General features: G+C 41.3%; 1 protein-coding gene and 1 pseudogene across 1 annotated transcript in view; both read right to left on the reverse strand.

Annotated features, from left to right (window-relative positions):
• The window catches only part of CCRN4L (CCR4 carbon catabolite repression 4-like (S. cerevisiae)), a 28,220-nt gene extending 11,225 nt beyond the window's left edge, over positions 1–16,995 (reverse strand). Inside the window, exon 1 of the mRNA XM_006872230.1 lies at positions 16,718–16,995. Within this exon, the coding sequence (XP_006872292.1) occupies positions 16,718–16,907 (190 nt within the window). The 5' untranslated portion in view covers positions 16,908–16,995. The remainder of the gene's footprint in view (positions 1–16,717) is intronic.
• Positions 10,662–11,123, reverse strand: LOC102842418 (annotated as a pseudogene).
• Positions 16,996–18,581: the final 1,586 nt, after the last annotated feature.

Below are 18,581 nucleotides of genomic sequence, written 5' to 3' on the forward strand. Positions count from 1 at the left end.
AAAAAACAAAAAACAAAAAACCCCCAGTAATACTACCTTTGTTTTATTTATCTGACATGCTTTCTTAAGATTTCCATACAAGAATTCTTATTTTTATGTATATTATAGTAATTATTTACACCCTCGGAAACCCTATACAGGGTCGCTATGGGTCGGAACCGACTCGACGGCACTTAACAACAACAACAACATAGTAATTATTATTTATGCCCTGATGCTCATTTCAAAACCAGTGTTATACTAGTCATTGTTTTCTTGCTTTTTAGATTTAATTTAAAAATACTGTTAACTGAGTTAAGTAATGCTTACTTGCAAAGACTCCCTAGTGTGAGTTATGAGACTTTTTTTTACTAATTAACAAATCCTCTTTCATTCCACATGATTTTGGGATTTATCTGTAGTGTGTTTCAATTTCTTCACCTTCTTTATGTTTTTCCATGAATACAGCTATTGTAATTTTTTTCTTTTTCAAAGCTTATATAAAGCAGTGTATTAATGTGTTCTTTGTTTTTATTGAGATATAATTCACATAGTGTACCACTCACCCTTTGTAATCGTTCAATTGAATGATCTTTATTATATTAAAAACTTGTACAACCTTCAAAAAAACAAAAAAAAAACAAAAGCAGAAACAAACAAACAAAAAAGCTCACTGCTGTTGAAGTGGCTGGTTGGGACTCATAGTAACACAGAAGGGCAGAGTAGAATTGCTTCGTAGGGTTTACAAGGCTGTAAATCCTCAAGGAAGCAGATCGCCACACAGAATTTGCCTTGCTCACTGTGCAAATGCTTGTTTATAGTGGGCAAAACTGCTGGTACCTTAGCACAAATGAAGGCAGTAGCACCAAACGGAACTAGCCACCACCGTGTTCTTCTTCACCACCACACTCTTGAGTTAAAATGCCAGTTTCACTTAAAAATGCCCTTGACGAAGCAGTAAAAGGTATTTCTGCTAACCTGGAGGCCTGATTTCAAGTCTATTTTACTACTCAGAGTGTGACAAATGGAAAATATACATAAAGCATTTCTGTTGCATAGCAAAACATGGTATCTTTAGGGAAAAGTGCTCGTGCAGCTAAGTTGCCAGGTAAAGCCCTTTTCTCATCACTTTTTTTTACTGAGTATGGTTACCAGGACACATTTTCTCTACAAAGTCTGAAATAAGTCTGTCACTCAAAAGGAAAACTACTGTGATAGTATTGTGTCAGTGATAAAAAATTTCAGGTGAAGACCTGTATTTGCCATGGTGAGCAAGACAAGTTCTCAAAAAGAACTTGGTGTTTATATAGACCTGCAAAACTCAGTGGACCACTGTATTCCAGACGACTAATACTGATATTACAAAAACACGTGTGGGGACAAAAAGTCACTCATGAGTCCCAGGCAGATCAGTGGATTTTCATACAACAAAATACCAAACGTTCATAGGTATGGTTTCAGATCACAGTATCTAAAAAGGTTATGAAAATATTTCTCTTGCTTTTCAATCAACTATGGGATATTGGATTTTCTTCATACATAAGCCTTAAATCTACCAATAGGGTTCCAGTTCATACACACGCAGGTTTATTCCAAATAAAACATACGTTAAATGTCTCTTGAGATTGGAGGGTGGCTCTCAGTAATGCACTAGTGTTAAGCTCTGTTAGGGTGCCTTCAAAAAAAGGTTCAATCAAAACAGTGGCTTCCGAATGGCTAGGTCAGTTAAATTCAAACCAGAGAGGTCAGCTCAGAAGGTAAAGGTGATTGTTGGGATTTCAAAGGGGTAATAATCTTGACAGATTTTTTTAAAGAACACAGAATGGTCACAGGGACTTATTAGACAGTTTTAATAAAGCTGCATTGGTGAGAAAAGGCCAGGAAAGTTGCACCAAGAAATTTTTTTCCGTCACAACATTATACCTACTCATTTTTCAAGAGGAGCAAGGGCCTAGTTTTAAACAATGGATTATCAAATGTAATAACAAAAGCACAAATAGCAAAGGACAAATAAATAGTACATCTTAAAAGACTTTACCAAAGGGGGCGGGGGGCTACAAAGGCAAGAAGTGACTGGCTTACAAGCTTTCAAGAAGGAACCTAGATCCAGAGGGCCTAGAGGAAGGTAGAATCTCCAGTGAGTAGTATTTAATCTGACTAGGCGGGGCTGATGCAATGAAATGCAGGCTGGTCTCTTGTGATACAATAGTGAATAATTGTTATCAGGACTGATTGTGAGGGTTGGAAATGTAAAGGTAGACATTTTATAGCAAGGAGGGGAGTGATTAACTTTTCAGTCTAGGAGCAGAGGTCCCTAGGACCATCAAGGGAGAAGAGCAGAGAGTGGGACCCTACCCAGAGAAGCAGTGATGCCTGAAATGGAGCCAGAGATGATGACGTGGAGCGATGGAGCAGCTGGAGACTTTAGATCCAGACAGGGAGAGCGACTGTATGTTGAAGACCTGGGGGGGTACGGGGAAGGATTGCATGGAGGGGATTGTAACCATGGCAATGAGACTATATACGATAGAATGAATGTAAAACTAATGTTCTCCCATGTAAACTATCACATAATTCACAATAAAACATTAAAAAAAAAATTCTATCTACTAAATCAGCAGTTATACTTTCCAATTTAGTTACTTGTTTATATTTCCCATGCTTATTGATAAGAAACAAATTAAAATAGACATGTAGAATAAGTATGCATGTATGTATACAGGCAAAATGGACTATAACTGTTAGAAGAATATTTAGTTAATAAAAAGTCAATAAAGGAAAAAAAAAAAGACTTTACCAAAAAAGTACAAGGTATTAAAACTGGGAGAGTATCTTTGGAAACCATGTATCTGATAAGAATCTATGATAACAACAAAAATCTATAAAATGTTAACTATTTAACAAAGACAAATAAGGGCAAAGGAACTGAATAGATATTCCATGAAAAAGGACATTTACATGGTCACCAGACACATGAAAAGATGCTTAATATCATTAGACACCATACAGATGCAAATCAAAACCACCAGGAAATATTTTCTTCTTATCCTTGTTGTTGGTATGTAGTCAAGTCTGTTCTGATACACAGCAATCCTGTATGGAGCTTCTGAGGAGCAGCTGGTGGGATTGAACCACCGACCTTGAGGTTAGTAGTCCAGTACTTATCCTATAGCTCCACACCAGGACTTCTAATCTTACTAGGATGACACTATGAGCTGGAATTGACTTGCTAGCAAGTCTACTCATTTAGCAGCACCATCCCCGTTTCTGGCCTTTTATTATGCCAAAAATTCCATCAGCGTATTTCAATATACATTTAGAATTGGATGTCTTTATTCCTTGAATTTAATTTTACTTTAGGGGAATAAATAATTCTTTCTTACCTTATAATAGCTTGTACGGATTTGCTAGAAAAATCAGAGTATTTAAATTCCTGAAATACGGTAGTGTAAAAATCTCAACAAGCCCAGAGACACCCACTTTCTCATGTGCTTCTAGGATTTCATTATAGTCTTATTCCTTTATTGTAATTTAGCCACCCCCTTTCATTTCCTAAAAAAAACAAAGCAAGAGAGAAGTGAGCTAATCATTAAAATATTAGAATACACGTTACCGTTACCCATAATACTTCCAATTATCATGAATATCTAAAGCAACAGGCAGGTCAATAGGCAGATACAAGTGCCTAAGTGTGCTGACCACCAGAGGAGAATGATCAGGGTTTAATGAAACACCTTCCCATCAATAATTAGAACCATACTTGACAAGACCATCAAGTTAAGACCCAAACTAACTGCACCTCACACTCCAAGCAGTCCAATTGCACTTGTTAAGTGGCATCGAGTCAATTCAAACTTATAGCAAGGAGGGCTGGTAAGCTTGAACTGCTGACTTTGTAGTTCAAATCAACCTTGCAGTCCAGCCCATTAACCCACACCGCCACACCAGGCCTCCAGATAGCTTTATAAGGAGGAATAGCTTTATAGGGAGGGACAACAACACTAGCAAGGCAGGCTCACCATGGAATAGTCAATGACTCAAAATCAAAAGGGCAACACTTTTCTAAGGACAAAGTTAAGAAGGGATAAGAAGGCAGAGGGAGAGTAAATAGGAACAAAAGATTTCAGGAAGCAAGATAACTGTTGCATGGAGGGGGGTTGTAAATATGGAGATGAAAAGGTGTTATGATTTGTTTAATGTAAAGCTGATCTTGTCTGTAAACCTTTAATTAATTCACAATAAAAAGTTTGAAAAACAATTCTCTTGGATATACACCTGAAGCTCACCAAGAAAACCTAGTAAAATACACACAGACACTGCCAAACAACAAACGTTACAGAAATGCTTCCTTGAAATAGCTGTCCAATGCTGCCATCTACTGGCCATATACTGAATCACCTAACACAGTTTGGATATGCATACATTATTGTTAAGTGCCATCAAGTCATTTCCGACTCATAGCAATCCTGTACAGGGTTTCGAGGAGAAGGTGGTGAGCTTGAACTGCCGACCTTGCAGTTCAAAGGGCTTTGCAGTCTGATGCACTAACCCACAACGCCACACCAGGTCTCCAGATATACGTACATAGGAGTTGTTAAAGAGTTCTTTCCAGCTCATAGCCACACCCTGCATAGGGTTTCCAAGGATCACCTGGTAGATTTGAACTTTGCAGTCAGCAATTCAACGCTTATCTTACTGCACACCAGAACTTGACACAGAAGTAACAGCTAATTTTCATTCAGTTTGTAAAAGTTCCTGCATATTGCTTCCACCTTCAAGACACTGCATAGAGTTTCCAAGGAATGGCTGGTGAATATGAACACCAACCTTGTGGTTAGCAGTCCTGTGGAGATCCTACAGCACCACACCAGGACTCCCTTCAAGACACATTCAAGACAAGTGAGTGAAAATTCTCATATGATAACTATCAACATAAAACAGTTTGGTAGCAGAAGATGGAGGATATGCTGTTTATTTAATATTTACTGGAGGAACTGACTAACAGATGAGCCGCTCCCATGCCTGCAGGACTCTACAGATGTAGCAGAGCTGTACTGCCTACTCTTCATCAAGCCCCAACCACTCTCCTTCCCTAGCACCTGACCTGGTCTGCTTCTCTTACTTAGGTTGCCCTTGGATATCTGAACTACAATTCTATCCTTCATCCATTAAGACTACAAGCTCCTTGAGGGCATGGTTTGTGTTTTAATCTTGTCCACCACTTCCCTGGCACCCAGCCCAATGCACTAGAAAAAAGGATGACAAGCAGCAATGTGACAAGGAATGCTGTTAAAAACAGATGGAGAAACAGCCTTGTTGTACTAGTACAGTACTTCCTGTTATCCTCAAGAACTCCTTAGGGCACTGAGGTTCAGAAGACTAAATGACTTTTTCAGAGTCACTATATTAAATGTGATTCTCTGAAATTTTTTTTAGACTATGGTCAAGGTTCTAGCTTTGTGTTTGCCATGCACCCTTCCAGCTAGCAAATTCGAACAGTGCTACAAGGTCCACTTGGTAAATCAATGTGGCAGCTTCAAATTTTGTATATTACTAAAATATGGAATTATAATACATTAACTCTTGGGTCCTAGAAATTCGATTCTAAGTGTCAATTTAGGAAGAGATTACTTTTAGGGTTGAATATTCTAGATAATGATCAGTATTCAAACCTGTTTTCTGAGCGCCACTGACAGAATGTGACAGTTAAGTGATTGTTTTAAGGCTAAAGCCTCAACTTTACTCAGTTAAGATCAAGCTATCGTTCAGAAGAGCAAAACCGTCTGAAACAGGCTGGTTGGTTTCAAATCCTGACTCCACCTCTTAGTAATATGATCCTGGACAAAGTTTTTTAAGCTTTCAGTGTCTCAGGTTTTTTAGTCGGGAATAATTGTCTACTTCATTGGGTTGCTGTGAGAACTGATTTAATTAGACATACTTAGCATATGAGTATCAGCTAAATACTAGTCTGTTAAACTTGACTAAGTTCACTTGCTGGGTTTAACATCAAAAAGCATATTACTTCCATGTATTTTCATTTACTCTTTCCAACAATTCACTGAAGTAGGTATTGTAGTCACCATTTTACAGAGTCAAGTGCTTGAATCAAGAGATAAAACAGCTTTCTCAAGACTGCAAAACTATTAAGAGGTTTGGGTCCTGGAGAGTTATTGCTCCCCCAGAGCTGAGAGTGAGTGAGGGAGGACAGCTGAGATGAGCTTGCCCAAGGCATACACACAGCAGCCCATTCTTAGTGCCAGGAATAAACAGCGGTCAAATTCCACCTCCTCCATTTGTCAACGTCACCACCATCAAGGCACACACACTGGGGCACAGTACAAAGCGTACAAAGCAGTGTCATGATCCGCAGGGCATTACTAGAGATATCAAATGAAGGTCATGACTCTCACACTAATGCGTCTAAAAATACAAGCACCGACATGCAGTGTGACAATCCAAATGACCTTTCTTTAAGAGGCATAACTCACAGATGCAACAAGAATGTGAAAGGGTTTCCCAGACAAGGCTGAGTCACACTTTAGTCACGTCAGATTCATCCAGAAAATATGGAAAGGAAAAAGAAACCTCTCCATGGTAACAGTCAATTGTTACTGGCTGGCAAGTCATTTCTACAAGCTAGGCTGTTTATGTGCAATCACTAGCACTTCTGGGTGACACAAGAAAATGGCCTGTTTTTATTTACAGTTATGAATGGAATAGTGGAAGCTTTTAAAAAGTATTTTGTGGACAGTACTGAGTTCTCCTCTCCAGATCAGGGTCTACAGAGTGGTATGTCAGCTAAACCTGGCCTGCTGCCTATGAACTAAAATGGTTTTGACATTTTTTCATGGTTGGCAGGAGGGTGGGGGATGGAGAGCAATGTTTTATGGAGGAAAAAAACATATCCCAAAGTAACAGCAAACGAAATTTGTTGCCATTGAGCAACACCAATCTATGGTGACTCTATGGTGTAGAGCAGAACTACTTCCTAAGATTTTCTTGTCTGCAACATTGATGAGTCCTGTTGTGATGCTGCGGGTTAAAGCACTAGAGAGCAAGGTCGGTATGAACTGCAAAGTTGGCGGCTCAAGCTCACCAACTGGTTCTCAGAAACCCTATACAGGGTGGCTATGGGTTGGAACTGACTTGATGGCACGTAACAACAGAATCCAGGTATGGCGCTGTTGGTTAGTGCCCTGGATTGCAGTCGGTTTGAACCATAAGGTCAGCGATTCAAGCTCACCAGTCACTCCTTAGAAACACTACACAGGATCGCTATGGGTCAGAACCAACTTGACTGCACTTAACAGCAATCTTGATGGAAGCAGATCACCAGGTCTTTCTTTTGCAGCACTGCTCAGTCAGTGCGAATCACCAAACTTTAGATTAGTAGTTGAGTTCCACTGTGTTTGTACCACCGAGACAAAATTTTATGGCATGTAAAAATTACATGAAATTAAAATTTCAGTGTCAACAAAAAGTTTTATTAAAACTAAACTCATATATTTATGTATGGTCTATAACTGCTTTCACACTACAAGGACAGTGAGTATCTGCAACAGAGACATATGGCCCACAAAAGCCTAAAATATATACTAGCTCTTTACACAAAGTTTGTCAGCCTCTGCTCTAGATTTTATTAAAATGGAAAAAAAAAAAAAAATGAAACTGAACTGTCAATTTGTAGAGTCTTGTGGGGAGCTGTAGGATAAGCGCAAGGTCAGTTTGAACTGCAAGGTTGGCGGTTCAAACTCACCAGCTGTTCCCTGGAAATCCTATACAGGGTTGCTAGGAGTCGGAACCAACTCGATGGCACATAACAACATATACATATTATGCACTGCTGATACCACTGTCTGAAAATTTCAAGAAAGACTGGTATGACGAGGAATCCACCCAGTGGCATCAATCACTCTGAGAGTGTGACAACCATCCAATATTCTCAAGTTGTACACAAGATGTTAATAGTGTTGACAAATGAGTCATTATGATTACACACAGAAAACAAACCAAACAATGGGCCACAGGTATAGGATTTACCGTGAACCACTCCACCCTTCTTCCTACGAATGCTCAACTTTGTCCCACAAGGGTGGAGCCCACTCTAAGTTTCAAAAGGGACCTGCTCACCCTTTCCCTAAAACCAACGTCCATGCTTATGTCAGTGGACAGGCAGCAGGCTCAGGCATCAGTAGGTGCACCATGGTTGAGGTGCTGGGTTCATTTGGCCAGGTGTGGTATGGCTATGCTTGCTCTCTCTCTCCATGGTTCCTCTTGGCTGGCTCTGCCCTCTTCATTGACTGATTCAGCTTTCAACCAGCAGCTTGGGACAACCCTGGGCCGATGTCAGAACAACCCTCAAAGCAGAGTTAGTTTGTGGACAACCCTGCACAAGGTAAGCCCAAGTCTTACAGCTCTCATTTCAGCTGGGGATTCTGCGACCATCCTCTCAACAGGCCAGTTTGGCCTGCACTGTCATCTGCTCAAGCTGTTTGACCTCACACTGCTGCTGCTCTGTTTCTCTGACTCAAGTATGTATCGTCTGCCTCTGCTGGGCCTCGTGTCACCTTTTTGGCTCTCAGTCTATCAGTCTTTGGTCCTGCTGCCACCATTTCTGTGTCTTCAGTGTGATCAGCTCAGTGTGCACTCCTTTCACTAGGGTCTAGGAGTTTCTCAGCACAGGAACTACATGTCCTAAGGCTCTTTCTTATTGATCAGAAGAGGTTGCCAAAACCTCTGTGAGACTTTCAGTTTATATGTTGTTGCTATTAGGTGCCATCGAGTCAGCACCCTTGTCAATTTTAAAACAGGAGCTTTCTTAGCAGGAAATCCACCTCTTTTAGGCTGTGAGCAAACCCAGGGCCAGAAAGGTCACATAAAGGAATCCACGCTATCCCACATTATAAAACAAATGAAAGATTTGAAATCACTTAAAAAAGAGAGGAAACCATCTTCATATATAAATTTCCAAAACCTTGCTTGAATAATTAAGGCATATGTAGCAAAACAAACTTCTTAAAATCTGAAGTCAAACAGCACTATTCACAATAGCAAAAAGATGGAAACAACATCAACGCAAATCAACTTCAAATCAACTTCGGTGCATACACACAAAGGAACACTACACAATGTTAAAGAAATAATAATGGATCTGCAAACACCTCATGGGTGAACCTGGAGGATGTTGTTGTTATGCTGAGTAAAATTAGTCAATCACAAAGAACAATTAGTCTACCATTATAAAAGAATCAAGTAAAGGTTTTCACACTAGAAGGAACATTCTTTGATGGTTACCAGAGATGGAAGGGAAAGGGAAAGAATTCACTGGCTAGGTGGTGGTGGTGTATGCCGTAGAGTCAGTTCGGACTCATAGTGACCCCATATAGGGTTTCTGAGGCCATAAATCTTTACGGGAGTAGAAAGCCTAGTCTTTCTCCCACAGAGCAGCTGGAAGATTCGAACTGCTGACCTTGTGGTTAGCAGCACAACCCATTACTGACTACATTACCAGAGCTCTGTGGCTAGAAGGTTGTTGTTAAGTGCCCCTGAGTTGGTTTGGATTCATAGCAACCCTGTATAGGTTTCTAAGGAATGGCTGGTGAGTTTCAACTGCTGACCGTGCTGTTCAAACCGACCTTCTGGTTGAATGCTTATCCTATAGCGCCACACCAGGACACATATTAACTTGGGTGAAGGGGAAAGCAATATGCAATAAGAGAGAGGTTGACAAAAACAAATAATGGAGGTAGGGAAAGAAATGGAGAGGAATGTAAGAGTTTAATCAACAAAGGTAAATACTGTTATATACTCCTAGAGTGGTGCTATACAGGTAAGCACTGGACTGCTAACCGCAGGGTTGATGATTCAAACCCACAGCTGCTCCTTGGAACCCTATACAAGGTTTAGTGTAAGCCAGAACAGACTCAACAGCACTTAACACAGTAACACAATTCCACAATAATGACAATCAACGGGTAGCTACATGAGTAGACACGTAGGCTGACCCAGTGTGAGAGAACTGGGAGTAAACTCACATATATATATGGTCTCTTCCTGTCCAGAAAAAAGAAAAGTGATGAAAACTGAAGAGACATAGAAATAATGAGTCCAATGGGCTAATGCACCATGTGAACATCAGTCTCCAGGACCCTGTGACCAGAAAAACTAGAAGGTGTCTGGCTATCACTACCAAGTGCTCTGATAGAGATTACATTAAGAATGCCCTAGACAGAATCAGAGAAATTTTGAAACAAAACTCAAAGTCATATGAAAGACCAGGCTTACTGGTCAAACGGAGACCAGTGGAAGCCTGAGACTAGACTCTATGGCCCTTGGTCACTTTTCAGGTCTGGAACTGAACTCACCCCCATGGCTCCATTTGCAGTCACGCGATAGGTCTTTAGGAACAATACTAGTGAGGTACACACATCATAGAATGGCCAATCAGGTTGTTTTTTTTAATGTCTGAAGTAAATCTGTCAGCAGCTTTAAAATCTTGATTCCAACTCTTTTTTTTTTTTTTTAAGGAAACATTTCAAATTTTTATTCATAATATTGGTAATCAGAGTTGCAAAGGAAGATTTACAGAGCCACATTTCAATAACAAAACAAGATGGAAATGAAATATTGCAAAGTCATCTGGAAGCGTTTCCAGGAATACACACTAGACTAGAAATCTAGGGTTAAACTGTGGTTCCACAATAGGTTATACTCATTCTTGCATTTTTCTCAGTAAGTTCTTCCTTATATCTGCCTTTCTCTTTTCCAACTGGTCAAGATTTGGCTTTGCAGTCAAGAATTTTTTTCTTTGTCCAGTTTGAGCCTGGTGATAATCACCTTGCTCATGTGAATGTCCACATGGACGGTTGTCCTATTAGCCTCTTACGCTGCACACTCTCGATGTTGATGGCATACTTCTTTCTGTACACCTGGACTACCTTGCCAATCTGCTGACCTTTGTAGTGTCCTCGAACAACCTGGACCTTCCCGTCCTTGCAGATGGGCAGGGAGCGCGCATTATATTTCTGCCGCAGCTCCTTGGACAGTGGGGACGACATGATCTTCCTGTGCACGTGCAAGGGAGCACTGAAGTGGCGTTTGCGGTTCTTGCTGTGGTCCGAGGTCACGACGGAGTTGAACTTCATGGTGACAGTCGGGCGTCCCGCAGCCTTGGAAGCTCCAGGCACAAGGTGATGCCAACTCACTTTTAAAAGGAATTGACAAACTGCATACAATCAATAGATTGCTGAGCATATAAACTACCAACAGTAAATATGAGGGGGCTTCAAAAAGTCTGTGTAAAATTCCATTATCTTTAAGTTCCAAACAGTTTTCTTGCCCAATCTCCACAGGAGTAAACAGCCAGGCCTTTTTTCTGTGGCACTGTTAGAGGAGTTTTCAAACCACTAACCTTTCTTTGGAGTTCTGATGTGGCACTGGTGGGTTAATACACTGGGCTGCAAAGTTGGTTTGAACCACAAAGTCAATGGTTCAAGCTCATCCGCTGCTCCTCAGAAACCCTGTACAGGGTCGCTATGGGTTGGAATTGACTTGATGGCCTTACCAACAATCTTTCTTTAGGTTAGTAGCCAAGCTCAAACTGTTTGCACCATCCTGCAATCTTCTATAATGCCATGTTATTAAGTGCAGTCCAGTAAGTTCTGACTCATAGCAACCCTGTATAGGGTTTCTGAGGAATGGTTGCTGAGTTTGAATCACTGACCTGTGGTCAAGTGCTTATCCTACAGCATCACACCAAAACTCTCTATAATCCCATGTTGTTAAGTGCTTTTGAGTTGGTTCTGACCCATAGCGATCCTGTATAGAGTTTCCGAGGAGTGGCTGGTAAACTTGAACTACAGACCTTGTGGTTCAAACCAACTTTGCAGTCCAGAGGATTAACCCACCGTGCCACATCAGGACTCCCTATAATTTCATGTTGTTGTTAAGCCGTCAAGTCAGTTCCGATTCATAGCAACCTTGTAAAGGGTTTCTGAGGAGCAGGTGGTGAGCTTGAACCACTGACCTTGCAGTTCAAACGGCTTTGCAGTCTGGCGCATTAACCCACAGGGCAGGCTCTAATTTTCAGAAGCATGAAAGTTGACATATTTGTAACATTTTAAGGCAGGATTCATTTAGTAAAACCAGTTTCCCTGCTGGCTGTTCATCTATGTGTAAGTGGTGCCTATCCTGGCTACGGAGTCCTGGTGTGGCACTGTAGGATATAGGATAAGCTCTTGACCATAGGTTGGCTTGAACCACAAGGTGAGCAGTTCAAATTGACAGCTGTTCCTTAGAAACCCTATACAGCGTTGCTGTGAATCTGAACCGACTTGATGGCACTTAACAACCCTGGGTATACATCAGCATCATTAGAGGCCCAGACCTTGCTTGCAAATATTATAATTCAGACAATGTAAGTAGGGCCTATACATTTTGATACCAAGAAGGGGGGAAAAAGGCTTTATAGGAACATTCAAAACTGTCAGCAATCTTCCTTCTGTCCCCGTTCTCTGGCCCTCTGCCCACATCCCTGACACTGAATGCATGGTAACCATGTTTCAAGGAGTCCTGGTGTGGTGCTGAGGGCTAATGTGTCAGAATGCAAAGTCATTTGAACTGCAAGGCTGGTGGGTCAAGCTCACCAGCTGCTCCTTGGAAACCCTATACAGGGTCGCTATGGGTCGGAATTGACTTGACGGCACTTAACATGTTTCATGTGTTCCGCTGAGACTAGGTAAAGACAAGAGGACATCTGAGGTTTTTCACTTGTCTAACTCCTTCCTGTGGGAAGGCTGATTTCTTATTTTAATGATGACAAATGCAAAATTTCTTAAGTTACTATGCATAAAAGTTCAATTGGTTCTACTATGAGGCCAAATACCCACGCATCACTCTTCAAATTTGTGTTTATTTTAGTATGATAACCATTTAAAGTTGCCATCAAGGCACTATCAATTCTGATGTCAGTGAAGTGACTCTTAACAGCATATAGAGATGTGAGTAAGCTCCTTTCCTCCCTCCTCCCAAGAAATCAGAATTATCTACTGCTTTTAAAAAGTCTCAAAGAAACACATAAACACACACACACACACACACATATATAGGATGACCCCATGCGTTTTAGAGTAGAAACGTGCTCCATAGGTTTTCCTCGCTGTGCCCTTCCTGATCGGAAGGGTCTTAGGTGGATTTGAATGGCCAACCTTTCAGTTAGTAGCTCAGTATTCAACATTCAACTGTTTGTGCTACTCAGAAGCATAATTTCATAAATACTACAATTTCTTTCCTTTCTTAAGTTTGCTTTTTGTTTAGCTAAATGGAAGAGCTCAAAGGTCTCCAGAATTGCTCAACGATCTTTACATTCGTCCAGAGTCTTCCCCAAGATTTCTCAAACTTTCCTGGGAAAATTATTTTTGGAAAGAAAAGAACAGGACTTCTAAAATGCTTTCCAGAAAGAGTCACCTGGGGCACTTGTCAAACACAGAATTAACCAGGCTTCCCCTCAGGAAACTGATGAATAGATAAGTATTTTTAGATCTATATTTTAACAAGAGTCCCAAGTGATTCTGGGAAGCCATATTACCGTTTCCCAAATGTGTTATCTCTGTGCCATATCCCACAACATCTTCCAGGCATTTTGTGGTCGTCACTCCCTGTCCTGCCATCACACTCCCTTCCTCTCACCTATCCAAAGCAAAGTTTTCCCAACAAATCCAGCCACAATGATTTCCCCTTCTTCTGAATTCCTTCCACAATTACAAACAGCTGGCACAGTATTTGACCTTTTAAGGGTCTAGTAAAACTTGTGGGTCATTTGATATCAATGTATTTTATTCTTTCTTTCTAGGTAAAGTTCAGTGCTGTTAAGAAACATCAAGCAAGATGAAATGTTCATACCAGTTCGTTGAATGTGATTCTGGAGACACGGTTATTAACTCAAAAGCTCCAATAGTTCATTCACTGTATGCTACAGGCAAATGACACCTTAGTTCTCCCACAAGCAAGACAATTTATTCCACAGAAGCTTGATAATTACAAGTTTTCCCATTTCTGCTCTCTCAAAAGCAGCTTACTCACATAGCTAAGAGACATACTAAATAAAGTCACCTCCTCAAATGAGATGGTATTTGCCTTGAAAATTGAATCAAGAAAAAAAGAACAGGTTCCATTAGTGGAAAACAGTAATTCAGCCAAGCTCTTCATTATCTGAGGAGGAATCTCGAGGACAGCATTTATAAACCCACAGATGACTTCCAACTACCATTTCAGCCAGTATTCTGACAACTGCTGCCTCTTTAAGGGGAGGCTGCTGTCCTTGCTTGAGAAAAGGTAACAAATCTCTGAATGAGATAATCTCCAAGGTTCCTCTCAAATTCTAATAACAGACGATTTGATGACTTCAAAGGAACTTTACTCATTTTACCACAAACCTCTGTTGCCAAAGGGCCTTAAATTAGGAACTCTCAACTGATTAACAGGGGCAAAAGGCTAAATCTCATTATTCTTCCCCCACGCCCAAAAAAAGACTCTGGAGGGAAGAGTAGCTTTTGGCTCAAAGTCCTAACTCTGGAGCATAGGCAGACAATCTGGATTGTTGTACTGCTTAGTAATGTGGCATCTGGGGGCCACCATTAGGATTCTGACTCAATAGGTCTAAGGTAGGATTTAGGATGCAGAGTCTGGGTGTGGTGCCATAGGATAAGCACTTGACCTCAAGGTCAGTTTGAGCTGCAAGGTTGGTGGTTCAAACTCACCAGTTGTCCTTGGAAACCCTATACAGGGTCGCTATGAGTAGTAGACTCAATGGCATTTACTTAACAACTAAGGTAGGACTCAAGAACCTTCACTTAATTCACAGTAAATTAAAAATTTTTTTTAAATAAAATAAAAAGTAATCAATGCTAGTCCTGCCGCTGCTCAACCTTCCTCCCTCATCCATGCCCTCCGTTTCTACTTGTGCTTTTCCCAAACAAAGCTCTCTATATTAATCTTTCAATCCGAACCAGGCTTCAAGGCCCATCTCAAATACCTAAAAGGATTATCATCACTGAAAGGGGGGTCTTGCCCTTCTCATCCAGTGTCATTTGCAAACCTTTAACTACAAAAGAATAAAAGGTGTTTTATCATTTCATTAAACATCCATTTCTTTGTGTAAATCTCATCTCTTCCTGAGTAGTAGGCCAGACTAAAGCTCCTATCTGTTTACTTCCCATAGTAAAACATATACAGTGTATGAGACCATTAAAACCCTTTGTTAGAATGGTTGATCAAGCACTGAATTAATGTATTCATGTTTCTTCCAAGTTGCTGAAGTTAAAAGTGCAGGAAACAGGAAAACCGCCTAGACTTTGCTGTAATTGTCTGCAGTAGTTTAAAGCACTATCAAGGTCCTTCACAAAACTTGAGGGTTTCAGAACTTTTAAACAACTTTATTATACAAGTTAAGCAATTTGTATTTCCAAGACCTATCGACTGACTAACCCAACCCTGCCTTTGATGGACTTTGAAGAAATTTATGATGTGAGCTAGTACAGAAGATACCAACTAGTTTTACTTTTATTTCTCTCACCTTAAAAATAAAAATTCTTAAAAATTAAATAAAAATTCTTAAAAATTAAATAAAAATGCTTACTTTGAAAATTTCCAGCAAGGAAAAAATACACTAAGTGGTACTCACTAATACTTCATAAAAGTGGCAATTCCTTCAGAAGTAAGGGGGGAAACAATCTATGACTGTCAAGTTCACTCTTCCTAAAAGAACAACCTAATTAAGTTCAGTCTCCACTAACCAGTCAGCACTCAAATCTTTATATTTTCACCTAAACATCTACCAATAATCTGAAAAGAATTTAGTCTTCACTTCAAGCATATTTTGGACGATCATTTTTGTCAATATCCTTCCTACTGCTCAAATTTGTGTTCTGAGATAAATTAAAACGTTTCTGGAAAAAATGTACTTAGTTCTAATCTAGATAAGATACATATATCTTAAACAGCGGTGACTTGAGCACAAGCAAAATACACTTTTTAAGTGTATGAGTTGTCAGCTTTGAAAGTGAAACTTCATTTCTCAATTTTAAAACCATGATTAATTTCTATGTAATGTGTCCTCAGGTAGAAACTAACGTGGCAAAAGAGGGAAAGTCCAGGGTTCTAAATGACGTTATATAAAACTAGCTCATGGCAAACAAAAGGAATCATCTTTACAAAATCTTACCCCAGGTAATACAGGACGCAGAATGGCAGAAGACCGGAAGAATAAATAATAAAATCAAGGGGAAACGAATCCATGTTAAAAATACATTGTTAACACGACTTAGGAAGTTTCCAAAAGGCCATTTTAGGTCATGCAATCTACTATTAACTGTCTTTTTTGCACAAAAATGTCCACAAATAGCACAATCAAAAGTATAGTCAACACAACTAATTTGCGGCCCTGGAAAGGGGACATTTAACGTAGGTTTTTGATCAAGAGCTACTGAAAGCACTGCATCCAAGCATCAACCGGGAACCTGAACAGAGTGTTCCAGTTCTTACCATACGTGATATAAGCTCCAGGAAAGGTAGAGCAAGAGGAAAGAGAAAAAAATGGAGAAATGACGACGGCTCCCGTAGAGGACTCGCTTCCCTGCCTTCCCGCCCCAACCCTGCAGCCCAGACAGGGCTTCTCATTCATTCCACGTCGTCTCCTGGTGGCTGCCGCATCGTTCTCAGTCGGGAACCGTCGCGCACTCACCAGTTCGGGTACACGACCTCGCGGCGTCTGACGCCGCCGAAGCCGCCGCCAGGAGCCGGGGGGACGCGGGCCGAGGTGCGGCCGTCGGCGGGGGCGACTGGCGCCGCAGCCCGGAGGTGGGCAGGCGCCGCAGGCCGGGTGCGTCCCTCTGCAGCAGGGCCGAGCAGAACCGCCGCGGGCTCTGATACATGCCGGGCACCGCCGCCTCCACAGCCGCGGCCTCTCGCGCGCCGGAGGAGCGGAGCCCGGCCGAGGCCAGGAAGTCTAGCCGACTCTCGGGCCGTCCGTCCTGGTCTTAGGTTCCGAACCTCTCACTCAGGCCAGGCCTTAGAAAAAAAGTCACCAGAGGGAGACGCCGGAGCAACTGGCACAGCGACGGCGGCGGTAGTGACACTGTATGCCGTGGACTAGCGAGAGCTGGAGGTAACCGGCAAGCGCAGCGCGCTGACAAAATGGGCGCTACCAAGGTGGAAAGGAAGGGGGGGTTGTGGAATCGGATCCAGTTGCCACCAATCTGGGTTTCTAGATTCGTGGTAATACTGTTTTTAAAAAAAAGAATGTCCTAAAATAATTTTATAAGGTGGTGTCTGTAAGGTGTTTAAAGTAACAAATATTTAAAATAACAACAACAAAAAACACTCGTTGGTGTGGTTTTAAAGAAATGAGCCTCCCCTTCCGCTGGCAGAAATGGAAGCATCCACAGGATGGGCGTCCCAATACCGGTTCGCTTCTGTGGCCCGAGGGACACGTGTGTCCGAATGAACGACAGGGCGAGTGTGCGTGCACATCTATGTGTGCCTACAGCAAAGGGCGTTTGCCCCCAACCATTCAGTCGAAAAGTGACTGTATTAAACCAAATTAAATTCGTTAAAGGATCAAATGTGTGCGAGGGCAACGGTGGTGACTAAGAAAACGTCCCTTTCCTAGAGGTGGCAAGACAAATCAGATCATAAAGTTCTGCAAGGCAGATTAATATATATGCAACAAGATGCCATTATGTTGGTGATAAATGTGAAGTTGTTGTTGTTGTTGTTGTTAAGTGCCATCGAGTCGGGTCCGACCCATAGCGACCCTGTACAGGGTTTCCGAGGGTGTAAATCTTTACGGGAGTAGAAAGCCTCATCTTTCTCCCGTGAAGCGGCTGGTAGTTTCGAACCGCTGACCTTAAGGTTCGCAGCCCGATTCGTAACCCCTACGCTGAAGTAAGTGGTAAACAAATGAATAAACAATTTCTGGATTAAGTCGAACCGAAGATCTATGTATTGAGTGGGGTCTAGAATTCATATATGTGGCTTTGGGGCGAGGGCGAGTGATTTATTCACACACAATAAAAGCAAATTAGGAGAAAAACCCTTAGTGTGTTTGAGGAAAACACTTCTTGTTAAGTAGGATGAAAGCTAAGAAATGAGGGATGCTTGGATAGGTTATATTGTGGAAGGCAGAAATCAATCCATTGGTGGACTTGATATTTTATGAGATGGTCAGGGTTGTATTTTAATTAAAAGGAACCCTGTTGTAAAGTGGAACGCTGGTGGTGTAGTGTTATACTTTAAACAGCAAAGCCAGCAGTTTGAATCCACCACCTTCGGTAGAATTAAGATGAAGCTTGTCAGTTCCCATAAAAACAACTCTGTCCTATGGGCTCAGTATGAGTAAGAGTCAACTCGCTGGCAGTAGGTTTGTTTTGTTTACTAGTATAAATAAGGAGCCCTGGTGGCACTGTGGGATAAGCATTGGACTGCTAGCTGCAAGAGCAAAGTCTATGGTTAAAACCAACCAGTGGCCTCCTGAGAGAAAGATGAGGCAATCTGCTTCATTGAAGATTTGTTAAATGCAGTGAAGTCAGTGGTTTTGGAGGAGCTGC

The sequence above is a fragment of the Chrysochloris asiatica genome, unplaced genomic scaffold (genome assembly GCF_000296735.1).
Source record: "Chrysochloris asiatica unplaced genomic scaffold, ChrAsi1.0 scaffold00187, whole genome shotgun sequence".
Classification (NCBI taxonomy): Eukaryota; Metazoa; Chordata; class Mammalia; order Afrosoricida; family Chrysochloridae; genus Chrysochloris; species Chrysochloris asiatica.